Genomic DNA, 14439 nt, shown 5'->3' with positions numbered 1-14439 from the left:
AGTGGAAATAACATCAAAGAAAAGACCCGACCCCTTGCTTTGCCCATTCAAAGGACTAGAGGAATTTCCCATCATGCTTGTAGTAAAACCTTCCCAATGTGTTGTCTCCCTCCTTAAAATGGAAGCTCCTTGAGGTCTGACTTTTCACTCATATCTTCAGGGCAGTATACATAGGGCTTAATAAATGCCTTTTCCCCATTAATCTTTCATATGTCTACAGGATTATTCTTTGACAAAATTAACAAGAGACTTCAGAGCATTTAAGTGGGAGCTTTCAGATAGGAAGGGAATCATTGCAATTTGCCATTTCACTGAACAAGTTTCACACACGGAAAAAAGATGCATTTATTTACAATCTGTGCATTATCCGCCCCCCCCCCAAGACAAAAGGAAATGAACAAAACATTCCAGAAAAAGAAATGATCTACAATCAAATGGAAAAAAAAAAAAAAAAAGGCTCCGAGTCACTACTAGCAAGAGAAATGAGAATTAAAACAACTCTGAGGTTTCATCTCGCACCCATCAGATGGGCAAAAATGGCCCCCAAAAAAGAAAGAAAAAGAAAAAAAAGACTTAGATGGTTGGAAGGAGTATGGAAAGGGAAGCCGAGAAGCACATGAATACGGCTTTTGGAATAGATGGGAATTGGTCCACGCATGATGGAAACTCATCTGGAACAATTTGAGAGAAGTAATGTAACTTCAAGAAGGAAAGGAAAGAGGACTCAGAGAAGGTTTCCTGGAGGAGGCAGCCCCTGAGTTGGGCTCTGAAGGAAGTGAGGGGCTCCAGTAGGTGGAGACGAGGAGGAAGGGCTCCTCAGATTGGGGGGGGGGAGGCCACCCTGCACAACAGGCAGGAACTTTCCCTTCCTCCTTGGCTTAGTTGAACTTTGCAGGGGGGAGGGGGGAAAGGGGGGTGAACACCAATTCTCACGATTTATAAGGCTTCCTGTCCGTTTTGCATTCAAAAGAATTCTGGTCCTGCCCCCACTTTTCACAGACTTCTCACCCGTCGACTTCCTTGGACTTGGGTTGTTTCCCAAGTCCTACTATTCAGTGCAGTGAATCTCGTGCTAGAAATCTGTTGATTTAATAATAAGCCCATTTCTGAATCCCCAAATAATGGAGTTCTATATTATACATTTTATTAAACTTATAACTTATTTTAAAAAAAAATAATAAACCCATTTCCCAGTCCCTGACAACCTTGAAGGCAACAATGAGATGGTAGGATTTTTGTGACCTTTGGTGACAAACAAGACAATGAACCCTGTGAAGGCAGCCACAGACTCTTATTAAATATTTGCAGCTCTTCTAAGACTGAGAACAGGCTGGTGATGGATGAAGGGAAGTAGCATGGGTGACGTAAGGCTATCTGGAGTGATTTGTCCAGCGGAAGAGTGATAAGAAATTGAGGGTGCATTTCAGCAGAGACAGAACCCCTGTTAACACAGGAGTGTGGGAGAAATTAGAGAAGTTATCTCTCCATTTATCAAAGCCCTTGGAGGGAAATGAGACAATGGAGCAGAATCATGCCTCCAAATCCTCCATATTTGACAGAGAACTCCTCTCCAAAGTCACCTCATGAAGGGACAGCTAGTCTCTGGGCAAAGACCTTGGGGGGGGAAGAGCCCACCACCTCCTGAGGCACCCCACTCCATGCTGGGATAGCTCTTCTGGTTAGAAAGTATTTCCCGACCTTAAGACTCAACTGGCCTTTTTTGTAGTCTCCACTCATGGTTCTTGGTTCTGCTCTCTGGGTCCAAATGAAACACGGTTCTCCCCATATAGCCCCACCCCTTCCCCAAACTCCTCTTCTGTGATTAGGGATCCCCAGATCCTTCACCATGATAAGGGTGAGCCCAATATGTTTGAACCACATTAGGGCAAACCCAAAGGCAGCTCTCTGCAAAGGTGGAAATCTGTAGCGATACTGGGAGACCCCAGAGAGAAAGAGCTGGCAAGAGTCAGCAAACCTGGGTCAACTTTAAAATAAAAGACAAAGGAATAAATGAAATAGAGGGAGATAGAAACAGAAACAGAAAGAAAGAGAGGGGGAGAAAGACCGAGAGAGAACCAGAGAGATGAAGAGAGAGAGAGAGGACACAGAGAGAGACAGAGACAGAGAGAAGAGAAAGACCAGGTGGAAGAGGGAGGGAGAAAAATGGTCTTGCCCTCTGCTCCATTGTCTCATTTCCCTCCAAGGGCTTTGATAAATGGAGAGATAACTTCTCTAATTTCTCCCACACTCCTGTGTTAACAGGGGTTCTGTCTCTGCTGAAATGCACCCTCAATTTCTTATCACTCTTCCGCTGGACAAATCACTCCAGATAGCCTTACGTCACCCATGCTACTTGGGCCCAGAGAGATACCCCATCTTCACAGATTCGCCCAGAGCTAAGGGAAAATGATAGACCAGTACCTGCTGTGGTCAGACTCTGGCAATTCACTTTATAATTAAATATGGGGGAGGAGGGAGGGTGTGGAGAGAAACTACAGGCATTGACAGATGTACAAAGCATTCCTTTTTCCTGGAAGCCTTGCTGAATTCCCATGAAATGAGGTTCCTTGTTGCCTTTGGACGGACAACAAAACCGATTCCACCATCTTCTTTTTTTGCTACTCCAAGGAAAGCCAGGCTCAAAAAAGGGTGACTCTGGAAGAATGGTCCAAGGAAGTCTAGAAGAATGGCTCATCCTTCCCTTTTAACTACAACTTCCTTCTGTCTTCTGCTTTTTTCCTAGCAAAAATGTCCATTTTTGCACTGATTCCAGCCCCTTTTTTTTCTTTATTAAAGCTTTTTATTTTTCAAAATTTATACAGGGACAGTTCTTCAATGTTAGTCCTTGAAAAACTTGTGTCCCAATTTTCCCCTTGCCCCACGCCCTCCCCTAGATAGCAAGTAGTCCAATATATGTTAAACATGGTAGAGATATATGTTAAATCCAACATACGTGTACATATTTATGCAATTATTGTGCTGCACAAGAAAAATCAAATCAAACCAGTAAAAAAAAAAAATAAAAAAGAGAGAGAAGCAAAATAAAATGCAAGCAAACAACAACAAAAAGAGTGAGGATGCTATGTTGTGGTCCACACTCACTCCCATAGCCTCTCTCTGGGTGTAGATGGCTCTCTTCATCATTGAACAATTGGAACTGGTTTGTGATTCCGGTCCTTCAGTAACATACTACTCCTTTGTCGTTGGACCCAGATTGAGAATACCAACAGTCACAGTAAAACAGCCTCCCCGGTCTCACCCTCCACAATAGGCTCTGGAAATAGCAAGGAAAGGGGGACAATAGCACTGCCTCTTATTCTACCCGATGGTGGGAGGTCAGCTGAATCAATTAGTGGATTAATTTTCACTTCAATCCAACAAGTATTATTTTGACTATTAGAAATTAAACATTTTTTCTTCTGTGATAGATTCATCTTTCTATTATAGCTCTGGATGAATATTCCTCCCCTGCTCAGAAACCTTCAAAGGCTCCCTGTTGCCTGTGAGGTGTAGTTCCTAGTCCATGAAATCCGATCTAGCCTCCTCTGAATAACATTCAGGTAGCAGGAGCATAAGATCATAGAATCAGAGCTGAGAGGGACCAACCTGGCCCTTTCACGATACAAATGAGGAAACGGAGGCTAAAAGGAGTAAGATGACTTACCCAATGCCACATGGGTAGAATTAACAGAATTAGGAGCTAGTACTCTGACTCCAAGCTCAGCCTTCTGTCCACCACTCCCCAAATCCTCTCCAAGAGTCACAACCTGAATTTCCCCAGAGCCTCCCATAGGACGGGGTAAATCTCCAAGATTTATTGACTGGTTGTTTGAAAGGAGATGAGTTTTTCATCCTGGCAAACTCCTCCAGGGTGTCCTCATTTTCTTCCTGACTTCCTTCCACTCATCTAGCCGTCAGCTTCCTGATAATTGGTCATCCTCCTTCCTATTTCATTTCCCCTCACCAAGGTCCTACAGGCAGGTACTAAGTGGCAGAGTCAGACTTTGAAACCTCTGTCCTTTGGCTGCAAATGGGAATGTGCGATGGGTTGCTCAAATAAAGATCTCTAAGGTAGAAGGGACTTCCGAAGCCATCACCAAGCAAGGGTCCCCTCTTCTCCATCCTTAATAAGGCAGCACAGACCTGCCAACTTCTTCTGAAAGACATCTAGCTGGAGGAAGCAGAGCTGGAAGCCTGCCCCCTCCCCAGGCAGCCAGCCCATGTTGGACAGCTATCACTGTGAGCAAGGAGTTTTTGCTATCCAGCCTCAACTTCTTTCCAGAGACCCTCATGGACGTGGGCTTGAGGACCTTCCTTATCCTGGCTACTTTCCTTTGGATGCTGTGCACCCTGTCAGCAGCCCTTCCACATCGTGCTCCCACAACTGACCACAGTCCTTCAGGTGAGGCCTGGCCAGGTAGAGAACAGAGAGGGATCAGGGCTTCCCTGTCCCTGGAAGCTCTGCCCCCACCCTGTTAGTTCCCAGCAGCCATAGCCCCCTGTTGCCTCACATGGGGCTTGCAAGATCCTCCCCCCCAACCCTCCACTAGAGGACACTGCTGTCCCCAAGCAGTCCCCAAGGCCCTTCACTGTACCAGTGTCTCACCTACATCTTTCCATTACACAGCGGACCGGTGAGCCCGGAAGAGTCCAACCCAGTCCATTGACCTAGGTCCTAGTTAGAAGGTCGTTAGCTATAAGAGTCCTGGCTAAAAAAGAATGAGGAGCAAAATGAGTAGGAAAGGATCACTCTCCAACATGAGAGAGATCAGAGGCAGAATGGGGAGGACTTGGCAGCTGATTGGATGGGGGAGGGGGAGGACTCAGTGCAGGGTAGTGAAGAGAGAAAAGAGGCAGAGATGACTCTGGAAGGTCTTCATGTAGACTGACAGCACAACCAGTCAGTGGGTGGGACAGAGATTGTTTAAAAAAGACCCAAGGGGGAGCACTGCATTTTGATGATTGTGTGCCTGGAGGATGTCCCTCTCTCACTTTTGTTCCCTCCTTCCTTGTGCCCACACTTCCCTGCTCCACTGAGACTCAAGTTATAGAAGAGAAACAATTGGGCAGATGTCTTTGGAAAGCACTGACCGTCTGCTTCTCGGAATGAGGAGCCTTGCAACAATAGGACGGATTCATCCCAACAATTCCCCTGAGGTTTCATCCCCGAGAGCCACAGCCCAGCCTCTTCTCATTCGAGAAGTCCTATTTCTGGGACTGGGTTCCCTCTGCCTTCCCCTGACCCCAACCGAGCACGCCAGATATACCCTCCCCCAATACGCACACCACACCAGCTTCTGACTTAGCTGGACTGAACTGATGGCCCAGCCAGCTCCTGCTATGAAGTGAAACTAGGATGAAGAGACATTTTGAAGCCTCCTTAACCACAAATTCTTACTAGACAAGCTGGATCTCTGAGAAAAAGTAATATCAATAATATTATCAATAGTAATAATATGGAAAGAAAGAGAGAGAGAAAGAAAGAAAGAGAGAAAGAGAAAGAAAGAAAGAGAGAGGGGGGAAAGAAAGAAAGAAAGAAAGAAAGAAAGAAAGAAAGAAAGAAAGAAAGAAAGAAAGAAAGAAAGAAAGAAAGAAAGAAAGAAAGAAAGAAAGAAAGAAAGAAAGAAAGAAAGAAAGAAAGAAAGAAAGAAAGAAAGAAAGAAAGAAAGAAAGAAAGAAAAAGAACGAAAGAAAGAAAGAAAGAAAGAAAGAAAGAAAGAAAGAAAGAAAGAAAGAAAGAGAGAGAGAGAAAGAGAAAGAGAGAAAGAAAGAAAGAAAGAAAGAGAGAGAGAGAAAGAAAGAAAGAAAGAAAGAAAGAAAGAAAGAGAGAGAGAGAGAAAGAAAGAAAGAAAGAAAGAAAGAAAGAAAGAAAGAAAGAAAGAAAGAGAGAAAGAAGAAAAAAGAAAGAAAGAAAGAAAGAGAGAGAGAGAGAAAGAAAGAAAGAAAAAGAAAGGAAGGAAGGAAAAAAGAAAGAGAGAGAGAAAGGAAGGAAGGAAGGAAGGAAGGAAGGAAGGAAGGAAGGAAGGAAGGAAGGAAGGAAGGAAGGAAGGAAGGAAGGAAGGAAGGAAAGAAGGAAAGAAGAAAAGAAGAAAGGAAGAAAGAAAAAGAAAGAAAGAGAGGGGGGAGGGAGGGAAGAAAAGGAGGGAAGGGAAGGAAGGAAGAAGGGGAGAGAAAGAGAATATTTCAAAGAGAAAGAGGAAAGAGAGACAGAAAGGGAAAAAGAGAAGGAAGGGAGGAAAGAAAGAAGGAAGGAAGGAAAGAAAGAAAGAAAGATCTGGTTTCAAATCTGTTTCTGCTACTTCCCAGCTATAGGACCAAAGGCAAATATTTCTTTACTTCTCAGCCTCAGTTTCCTCACATTAAAATGGATTAACAGTCCTTGAACTACCTCCTTCTCAGGGCTATGGGAGAAAGATGCATATAAACCTTAATGGTCCATAGTAATAAGCATGACTGTCCTTTTAGATGTGGCACTATGGGTCACATAATTAAGTGACATCAGAAGAAGCTCAAAATCTGGCAGAAATGGTGGGTGAACAACAGGAGGAAGCAGGTAACAGGATATTCAAGACAGACGTAAACCCCCAGTCCTTCTCTGGGTTCCTTGCACTGGTGGGTGCCCTTGGCTTTGCCAAGTCGAAAGGAGGACCCTTGCACTTGCAGCTCACTCCTAGACCACACATTAATCTAGGTAAGCAGTTCTTCTAGGGGGATAATGTGAAGCAAAGATCTGAGGTGCTCCCCCCATCCCGCAGCCCTCCAAGTCCTCCCAGAGTTAGCCTGAAGCAGACACTTAACATCCGCTGGGCTTGAGTTCAAGAAGAGACTTAAGAACTGTCCATTGGTCTAGAGGCTCCATCTTAATCTACTTGCAGTCAGACCATCCACTTAACAGGCAAGAACTCTAAATCCGGGCTAAAGGGATCTTTCTTCAAGAGGATGGGGAAATGTGCCGGATCCATTTTTGCCTGTCTTATCGTTCATAAATTCTCATGCTTTTGCCCGGAGGGGCGGCTCCCTCCTTACTTTTAATGGAACCGGCTGGCTTTTCTCCAAATGATTTACATTGATTTGATTCTCAGACACGCAGAGCACACAAATGGGTGGTTTCTAATTAATCCCACTCATAAGATCGGAAGAAAAGTGTTATTTGTTTAATTGTTGTTTCCCCATAAAAATCTTTATTCAATGCCTTCTTTGTGGCACGGAGGCAATTCTGTTTCCCAAGGGATGTCAGAAGGAGCAGGCTCTGGAGGGTGTGATGAGACTGGCTGAAAGAACCTGGAAAAGAGTCGGAGCGCTCAGAGGGTGGCCTGTGGGAGGATCGGCCCAACCAAGGACAGTGAGCACATCCCGGAAGAAGAGCACATCATGAATGACCTACAAGTTGTCCTCAGTCCCAGGGAGGGAGGATTCAGGCTGGTCGTGTTAGACAAATAATGACAGAGAGAGTGAGGATGCGATGTCGGGGTCCCCTTCAGCTCCCACAGTCCTCTCTGGGTGTAGACAGCTCTCTTCATCACTGGACCATCTCGCTGTTGAAGAGATTCTGCTCCGGTTTTGTCTGTTACTATAATACGAGGTCTAAGTGACTTGTTGAGAATCCCCGGTTGTGTTTCAGTTTCAGGGTCAGGGGAGATGAAGTAAAAAGACCCGGAAGTCTTGGGGCCTCCCCTCCATTGCGTGGGGGAGGGCAGGGATAGGAGAAACGATCCTATTTTCTGAGGGGATGCAGAAGGGGAAGGGACTTCCATTTACCGGAGACCTCAAAGCCAAAGTTCACTTGTTGGAAACGCGGAAGACACGGCCAGACAAAGATGCTCTGGGGTCTCTTGTGGCTCTGAGAGTCTGCGATTCCTTGAAAGTCTCAAGGTTCCTGAGCAGCCTCCCCCCACCCCGAAAGGGCCGGGAGCTCTTGCTTGCGCTGGCCGGGCTCCTGGCCTTGGAATGTGTGGGGCTGGGACAGCTGGAACGGGAGCTTGAGCCAACACAAATCCGGCCTTCCGGGGATGACGTCACCGTGGGGTGGAGCGGACAGCCCCCCACTTCCAGCACCTGTTCTCGAAGGTCCCCCGCTGTGTTCCTGCCCCACCAGCAGCCGTGCGCGATGGGGGTCTTGCTCCGAAAAGCTCCGAGCCCCGGTTCCTAGAAGGAAGGCTCCTGACAGCTAGCAGCGGCGGCGGCGGACCTCCCAGGGGGCCCTTGGGACGCCCGGCTCCCTCCTCGAGGACTCGGGCCACCCAGACGCTCCAGGAGAGCGGCAAGAGGCGCCCGTTGCTTCCCCCACCCAAGAAGGGCCTCTCCATTGCTGTGGCTTTAACCTAAAAGTCATGGTGACCAAAGCCTTCTCTGTCCTCTCGGGACAAACTCCCATTTGTTCAGAAAGTCTCCCCCATTTCGTCACGTCTGAGTGGACAGACATTCAATGCCTTCTAAGCAGCCGGGCCAGCAAGAACAGCCCCACCTCCTCAGCCCATGAAGTCCTCCCCTGCTTTTGCAGATGCAGGTGGGAGGCCTTGGTCCTGGGGCTTCAAGCTTTTAATACGAGACTGTCCCCCTCGCAGGCCAGGCTCTTACCCCCCGTATCGGGCAGGGCTGCAGGACCCTCCCGGACCACAGGCTCCTGTAGCCAGAGCTCTGGCATCCTGGGAAAGCCCCGATGCCACGTCCACCGGAGCACCCGACCCCCTGGGGTCCTCTCCCACGGCAACCAGCCCCCTCCCCCACCAGACCGAGCCCTTTCCGGAACCGAGGGGAGGCGGGAGGCGGGAGGGCTCCTCGTACCCTCGGACAGGAGGACAGAACCTCCTTCTTGTTTCATTTTTCCGGGAGAGGAAGCTGTCTGGGGGGTGGGGGGGGGGAGTCTTGTCTTGGAACCTGGGGGACCCCAAGTCAACCACAGCTCGGATGCGCGCTTCCGGTCTGAGAGAGCCTGGGCCTGTCCCGCGCTCTCAGCCCCCCTCGCGTTTCTCCAGGATTGTGGGGTTCACACACTAGTGAACCCCGTGTATTGAGGATGACAGTGAACGCCCGGGGAGGGGGGGGGGAGACCAAGCGAAGCCTCGGCTGCAACAGTGCCCATGAATGGTGAGCACAGGAGTGATTTGTCCCCGAGTCTCAGTTTTCCTGGCCACAGAATGGGGCCGTGTGTAACAGGGATTCCCAAAGGGTTCCTCAGGTCCTGCCCGTGTGACTCACGATGACACATTTCAGCCTCTGGGCCTTTGTTTCCCCGGGCACAGAATCCGGCGGGCCTCCCGGGCTGAGGGGAATCAGCCAGCAGTGGGGGGGAGGGGGGAGGGGAGGAGGGAGGGAAGGGGGGAGGGGAGGGGGTCAGCAATGACCGAGCCTGTCAGCCCACCCCGGACACCGTCAGCCCACCCCGGACACCGCCAGCCCACCCCGGACACCAGTCCTTGCCTCTAGGCCAAGAGCGCCTGGGTCGGTGCCCAGAGACATTCGCCCCCTTCTCCGTGAGACGCTTCCTCGTCCCTGAAAGTGGACGTTCTACCCCTTTTCTGCTGCACTTCTAGAACCAGAGGTGCTAGCGCCCAGAGGTTTCCAACTGCTGGAGACCCTCAGTTGTCCACAATGTAAAATGAGCGGGGGGGGGGGGGGGCGGACTCCTGAGACCGGGTCCTCCGGCCGAGGAGGGCAGTGGGAGGACGGCTCTGGAGGAGAGCGGCTGTGAACGGTCACTGTCAGTGTTCAGGGCTGGGGGGCCCCAGAACCGGGACAGTCAGAGGTGGGAGGGTTCTCAGAACCGGGACGGCCGGCGTGGGCAGTAACAGGGAAGGACCTTGGGACCCAGAGCCCAGGAGAGGCTTTTCAGGTCCCCAGCCAACTTCTCATCTTTCCCATGAGCAGGCTGCTCCGGGGGGAGGGGGCTCCCCAGGCTGTCAAGGACAGAGCCAGAATGTGGCCCCCCCAGCGGCTCCTTTCTCTCCCCGCCCCCGCCGCTCCCAATGTTTATGAAGCACTTATCATGCCCCAGACCAAGCTGCCGCCCGCTCCATCCCCGGCTGCCCCCGTTTGTCCTTAGTTGGAGGCCCTCACGGTCAGTAGCTGCTTATGGACTGGGGGGGGCCTTGGGGTGGGATGTGGCCTCGGGTCACCTGCTGATGAGAAGGCCCAGAGTCTGGGGGGGGGCGGCCTGGCGGGTGAGAAGGGCTGGGAGGCTGCACAGGGGCTGGGGCAGGAAGGCGGCGCCGGGATAACGGGGCACATCCCCCCCCTCCTATCGTCCGGCCCGGGCCAGCGGCCAGGCCCGAGTCACTGCGGCCCTTCTCTTTCCGGCCCACGTGTCCAGCCCAGTCCTGGAGCCGTAACTCACGCGGGGCCTCAGAAGCTGCGGAGGCCGGACCTGCCCACACGCTCAGCCCGCCAGCTGGGAGAAAGGAAATCGGAGGGGCTGGAGGGGGGCGGCTGCAGGACGTGACCCGGGAAACCGATAAATCCTATGTTTGTCCGAGACGGGGTCACACCGAGCCCACAACCGGCCGGCAGCTCCCGGAGTCCGTCCCGCTCAGGACAGAGACAGCGCCGCTTTCTATTAATAAACACGGCAGCATTTCCGCCCCGCGGGCCCGGGGGTCCCAGTGCTTCGGCCCGGCCTGGCCCCGAGGAGCCGAGCCAAGCCCCACGCTCCCCTTCCGAGATGCCGCAAGGGGAGGCCCGAGAGCAGAGCCCCGGCCAGCCGGGAACGGCCTGAGAGCCGTCTGGGGGGCCCCGAGCCCACACCCGGCACCCCCAGGCTGGCGCTCCCTCCCTGCGGCAGACAGTTGTGTATCCCTCGACAGACACATTTGGCTTAAAAAGGAAATACTCCATTTCATGACTTAACAGTTTTTATTTTTAGAAGCCGGGGTGAGTCACACTCTGGGGAGAGCCACAATGGAGGTTTCTGTGGATGGGCCCAGAGTGCTGGCTCCGGTCCGCTCTGAGGAGGGGGAGGCTGGGGGGCCGGAGAGGGGGAGAGGACGGGAGACCCACACGCAGGGTGGCTTGGCGGCCAGGCCTGGGCCCCCCAACCCTGAAGACATGCTCATGCACACTCACACACAGCCATACATGTTCACACTCACACATTCACACTCATACACACTCACACACACTCACAATCACACAATCACACACAATCACAATCACAATCACACTCACACACACGCTCACAATCACACACACTCACAATCACATATACACTCACACACACTCACAATCACACAATCACACACTCACAATCACAATCACATACTCACATTCACAATCATACCCTCACACTCACAATCACACACACATTCACAATCACATACTCACACACAATCACACACACTCTCACAATCACACACACGCTCACAATCACACACACACTCACAATCACATACTCACACGCATTCACACACAATCACACACTCACAATCACACATACTCACAACCACACACTCACACACTCACAATCACAATCACATACTCACATTCACAATCATACCCTCACACTCACAATCACACACACATTCACAATCACATACTCACACACAATCACACACACTCTCACAATCACACACACGCTCACAATCACACACACACACTCACAATCACATACTCACACGCATTCACACACAATCACACACTCACAATCACACATACTCACAACCACACACTCACACACTCACAATCACAATCACATACTCACATTCACAATCATACCCTCACACTCACAATCACACACACATTCACAATCACATACTCACACACAATCACACACACTCTCACAATCACACACACGCTCACAATCACACACACACACTCACAATCACATACTCACACGCATTCACACACAATCACACACTCACAATCACACATACTCACAACCACACACTCACACACTCACAATCACAATCATACTCACATTCACAATCATACCCTCACACTCACAATCACACACACATTCACAATCACATACTCACTCACACACTCACACATACATACAACCACACACACAATCACAATCACACACACGCTCACAATCACACATACACTCACAATCACATACTCACACGCATTCACACACAATCACACACTCACAATCACACATACTCACAAACACACACACAATCACAATCACATACTCACACACTTTCACACACATACTCATACACTCACACTCACAATCTCACAATACACTCACAAACTCACAATCACAATCACACACTCACACACACTCACACATACTCACAACCACACACACACAATCACACACTCACACACACAATCACAATCATACCCTCACTCACACACTCACACTCACAATCATACACACACATTCACAATCACACACTCACAATCACACAGGTTCCCCCCCAAAAAGAGACTCGGTCTCCCGCCAGCCGCACCAGATATGGGTCAGAGGCCCGGGCCTCCTTCAGAAGGGGAGGCTGGGACACAGTGTCATTTCCTGCCTCTCTGGGGAATAAAGGCATATTGAAGGCAGCCCAGTTTTTCCAGCGCCGCCCCCCGCCCCACCAGCCCACCAGGCTGCTGCCCACACGGCAGCCTTCCGTATCAAACCGGGGCGCTCAGAGGGGAGGGGGAGGAGACCCCTCCTGGGCCTGTGCGTCAGGAGCCCTCAGGGCTGGGACCGAAGGAGACGCCAAAGTTCCCGGGACTTTCTGGGCCAGAGAGGGCTCAGCGACCTTGGGTTCATGGGAGTCTTGCCATCCGATGCTGCTCCCAGAGCTCCAGGGAAGGTAAGTAGGTGACCAACAAGTCTCCTCAGACCCGCCTCCCTGGCCATCCAGTGACACTGCATCTGTAGCCTTCCTCAAACAAGATGCATCTCAGGCCGTGTCTCCTGCTCTCCCTTCTCATTCCCTCCTCCACCTTCTCCGGATTGCCGCAGCTTCGCCTCCTCCAGGAAGCCTTCCCCGCCCGGCCCGTCCTCCTTCCCCTTCCGCCTCAGCCGCCCTGGCCCTCTGTGCGACCCTGCTCTGACAGCCTTTCCCAGAGAACAAGCCTCTGCCCTGGCTTTGAGACGGCACTTCCATCTCAGCTCAAGGAGCACAATCGAAGGGAGCAGAGCAGAAGCTCCCGGGCCGGCCCTGAAGCAGCTGGCCCAAGGAGCCTGGAACTTGCTTCTCCTGCCAGACCAGAAGCGAAGCATCCCCAGGGAAGAAGGAGCACTGAGAAGAGGCGTATACCTTCGCTCCAGCGCCCAGGACCATCTCGGGCCAAAATCCGGACCGGCTGGCTGGGGACTCTAGTCCTTCTTGGCTTTGCTGGGTCGCCTGCGCGCCAGTCGATAATCAACAAAAGTCCCAAGACAGGACCACAGAATAAAGCGCGCTAGGATGATGATCACCAACAAAACCATCAGTGGATCCGAATCCATACTTAAACTCAGAATTTAGTGGGAAGGAGGAAGAGGAGGAGAGAGGGAGCGGCTGAGAAAACAGTAGGAGACAGAACTCAGGCGGAGAACTGAGCTGAGGTAGCAAGAGGCCTGGCCTGGGGGTCAAAAGATCATCAGAGTGATCCTGGGCAAGGCCTCTCCCCGGGCCCGCTTCTCTCTCTCTAGAACGAGGGGCCTGGACCAGAGGCTGACAGGGGCCTCTCCGGGAGCGACTTCCTCTGCTTCGGAGACAGGCTCCCTAAGGTCTGTGTGCCCGGGGCGGTCCTGCCAGCTGCCTGGCTCCTGCTGCATTCCCGGCCGTGCCGTGCCACTCACTCACCCGCCAGGGCGGGAGAAGCCTCCAGCTGACAGATTTGGGCCATGGAACGCACTATTTAGTCAAGAGGCCCCATGGACTATTCATTAAGAATTACCAACCCTTTGTACTTGACAATGACAGCATTGTCAGGAGGCTTTTGTGGGGTGGGGGAACCCCTCAGTAGATTCAGGCTTGCTCAGGCTCTCTCTGTCTCTCTCTGTGTCTCTTGTCTCTCTCTCCCCCCTCTCTCTCTCTCCCTCTCTCTGTTACTCTGTTTCTCTCTCTGTCGCTCTGTCTGTCTGTCTGTCCCTCTCTGTCTCCCCCCCCTCTCTTTCTCCCTCTGTCTCTCAGTCTGTCTCTGTGTCTCCCTGTCTCCCCCTCTCCCTGTCCCTGTCTCCCTCGGCGTCCCTGTCCCTCTTTTCCGCGGTGCTGACGTAATCCCCAAACATCTCCGGCGGCAGCTGCCGGGCACAGGCAGGCGGGCACCTCCTCTGGGCCTTTCAGCCGGCCCTGCGGGCCCGTCCAGCCCGGGCAGACAGACAATCGCAGCCTTTCTTCCCCCAATTAGCCAGCACTTCAAGAGTGGCGGGCGGCGCGGTCCAGCGGCCTCCGGAGGCACCAGGCCTGGAGATGGAATGGGGGCGGGGGGGGGAGGCCAGGGAAGGGGAACAGATGAAAAGGGAAAGGAGGCGGGGGGGGGGGCACGAGAGAAAACAGAATCAGAGCCGAGGAG

At 51.5% G+C, this 14439-nt stretch overlaps 1 protein-coding gene across 1 annotated transcript; it reads right to left on the bottom strand.

Moving 5' to 3' along the window:
- Positions 1-13255: 13255 nt before the first annotated feature.
- Positions 13256-13387, bottom strand: SMIM38 (small integral membrane protein 38). Its single transcript, XM_074275991.1, has one exon. It carries the CDS (start codon positions 13385-13387, stop codon positions 13256-13258), a length of 132 nt encoding a protein of 43 aa, XP_074132092.1.
- Positions 13388-14439: the final 1052 nt, after the last annotated feature.

Source organism: Sminthopsis crassicaudata, chromosome 6 (assembly GCF_048593235.1).
Source record: "Sminthopsis crassicaudata isolate SCR6 chromosome 6, ASM4859323v1, whole genome shotgun sequence".
Lineage (NCBI taxonomy): Eukaryota > Metazoa > Chordata > Mammalia > Dasyuromorphia > Dasyuridae > Sminthopsis > Sminthopsis crassicaudata.
Note: the sequence above shows the minus strand (reverse complement) of the source record. Positions and strands in the feature narration are given on the sequence as shown.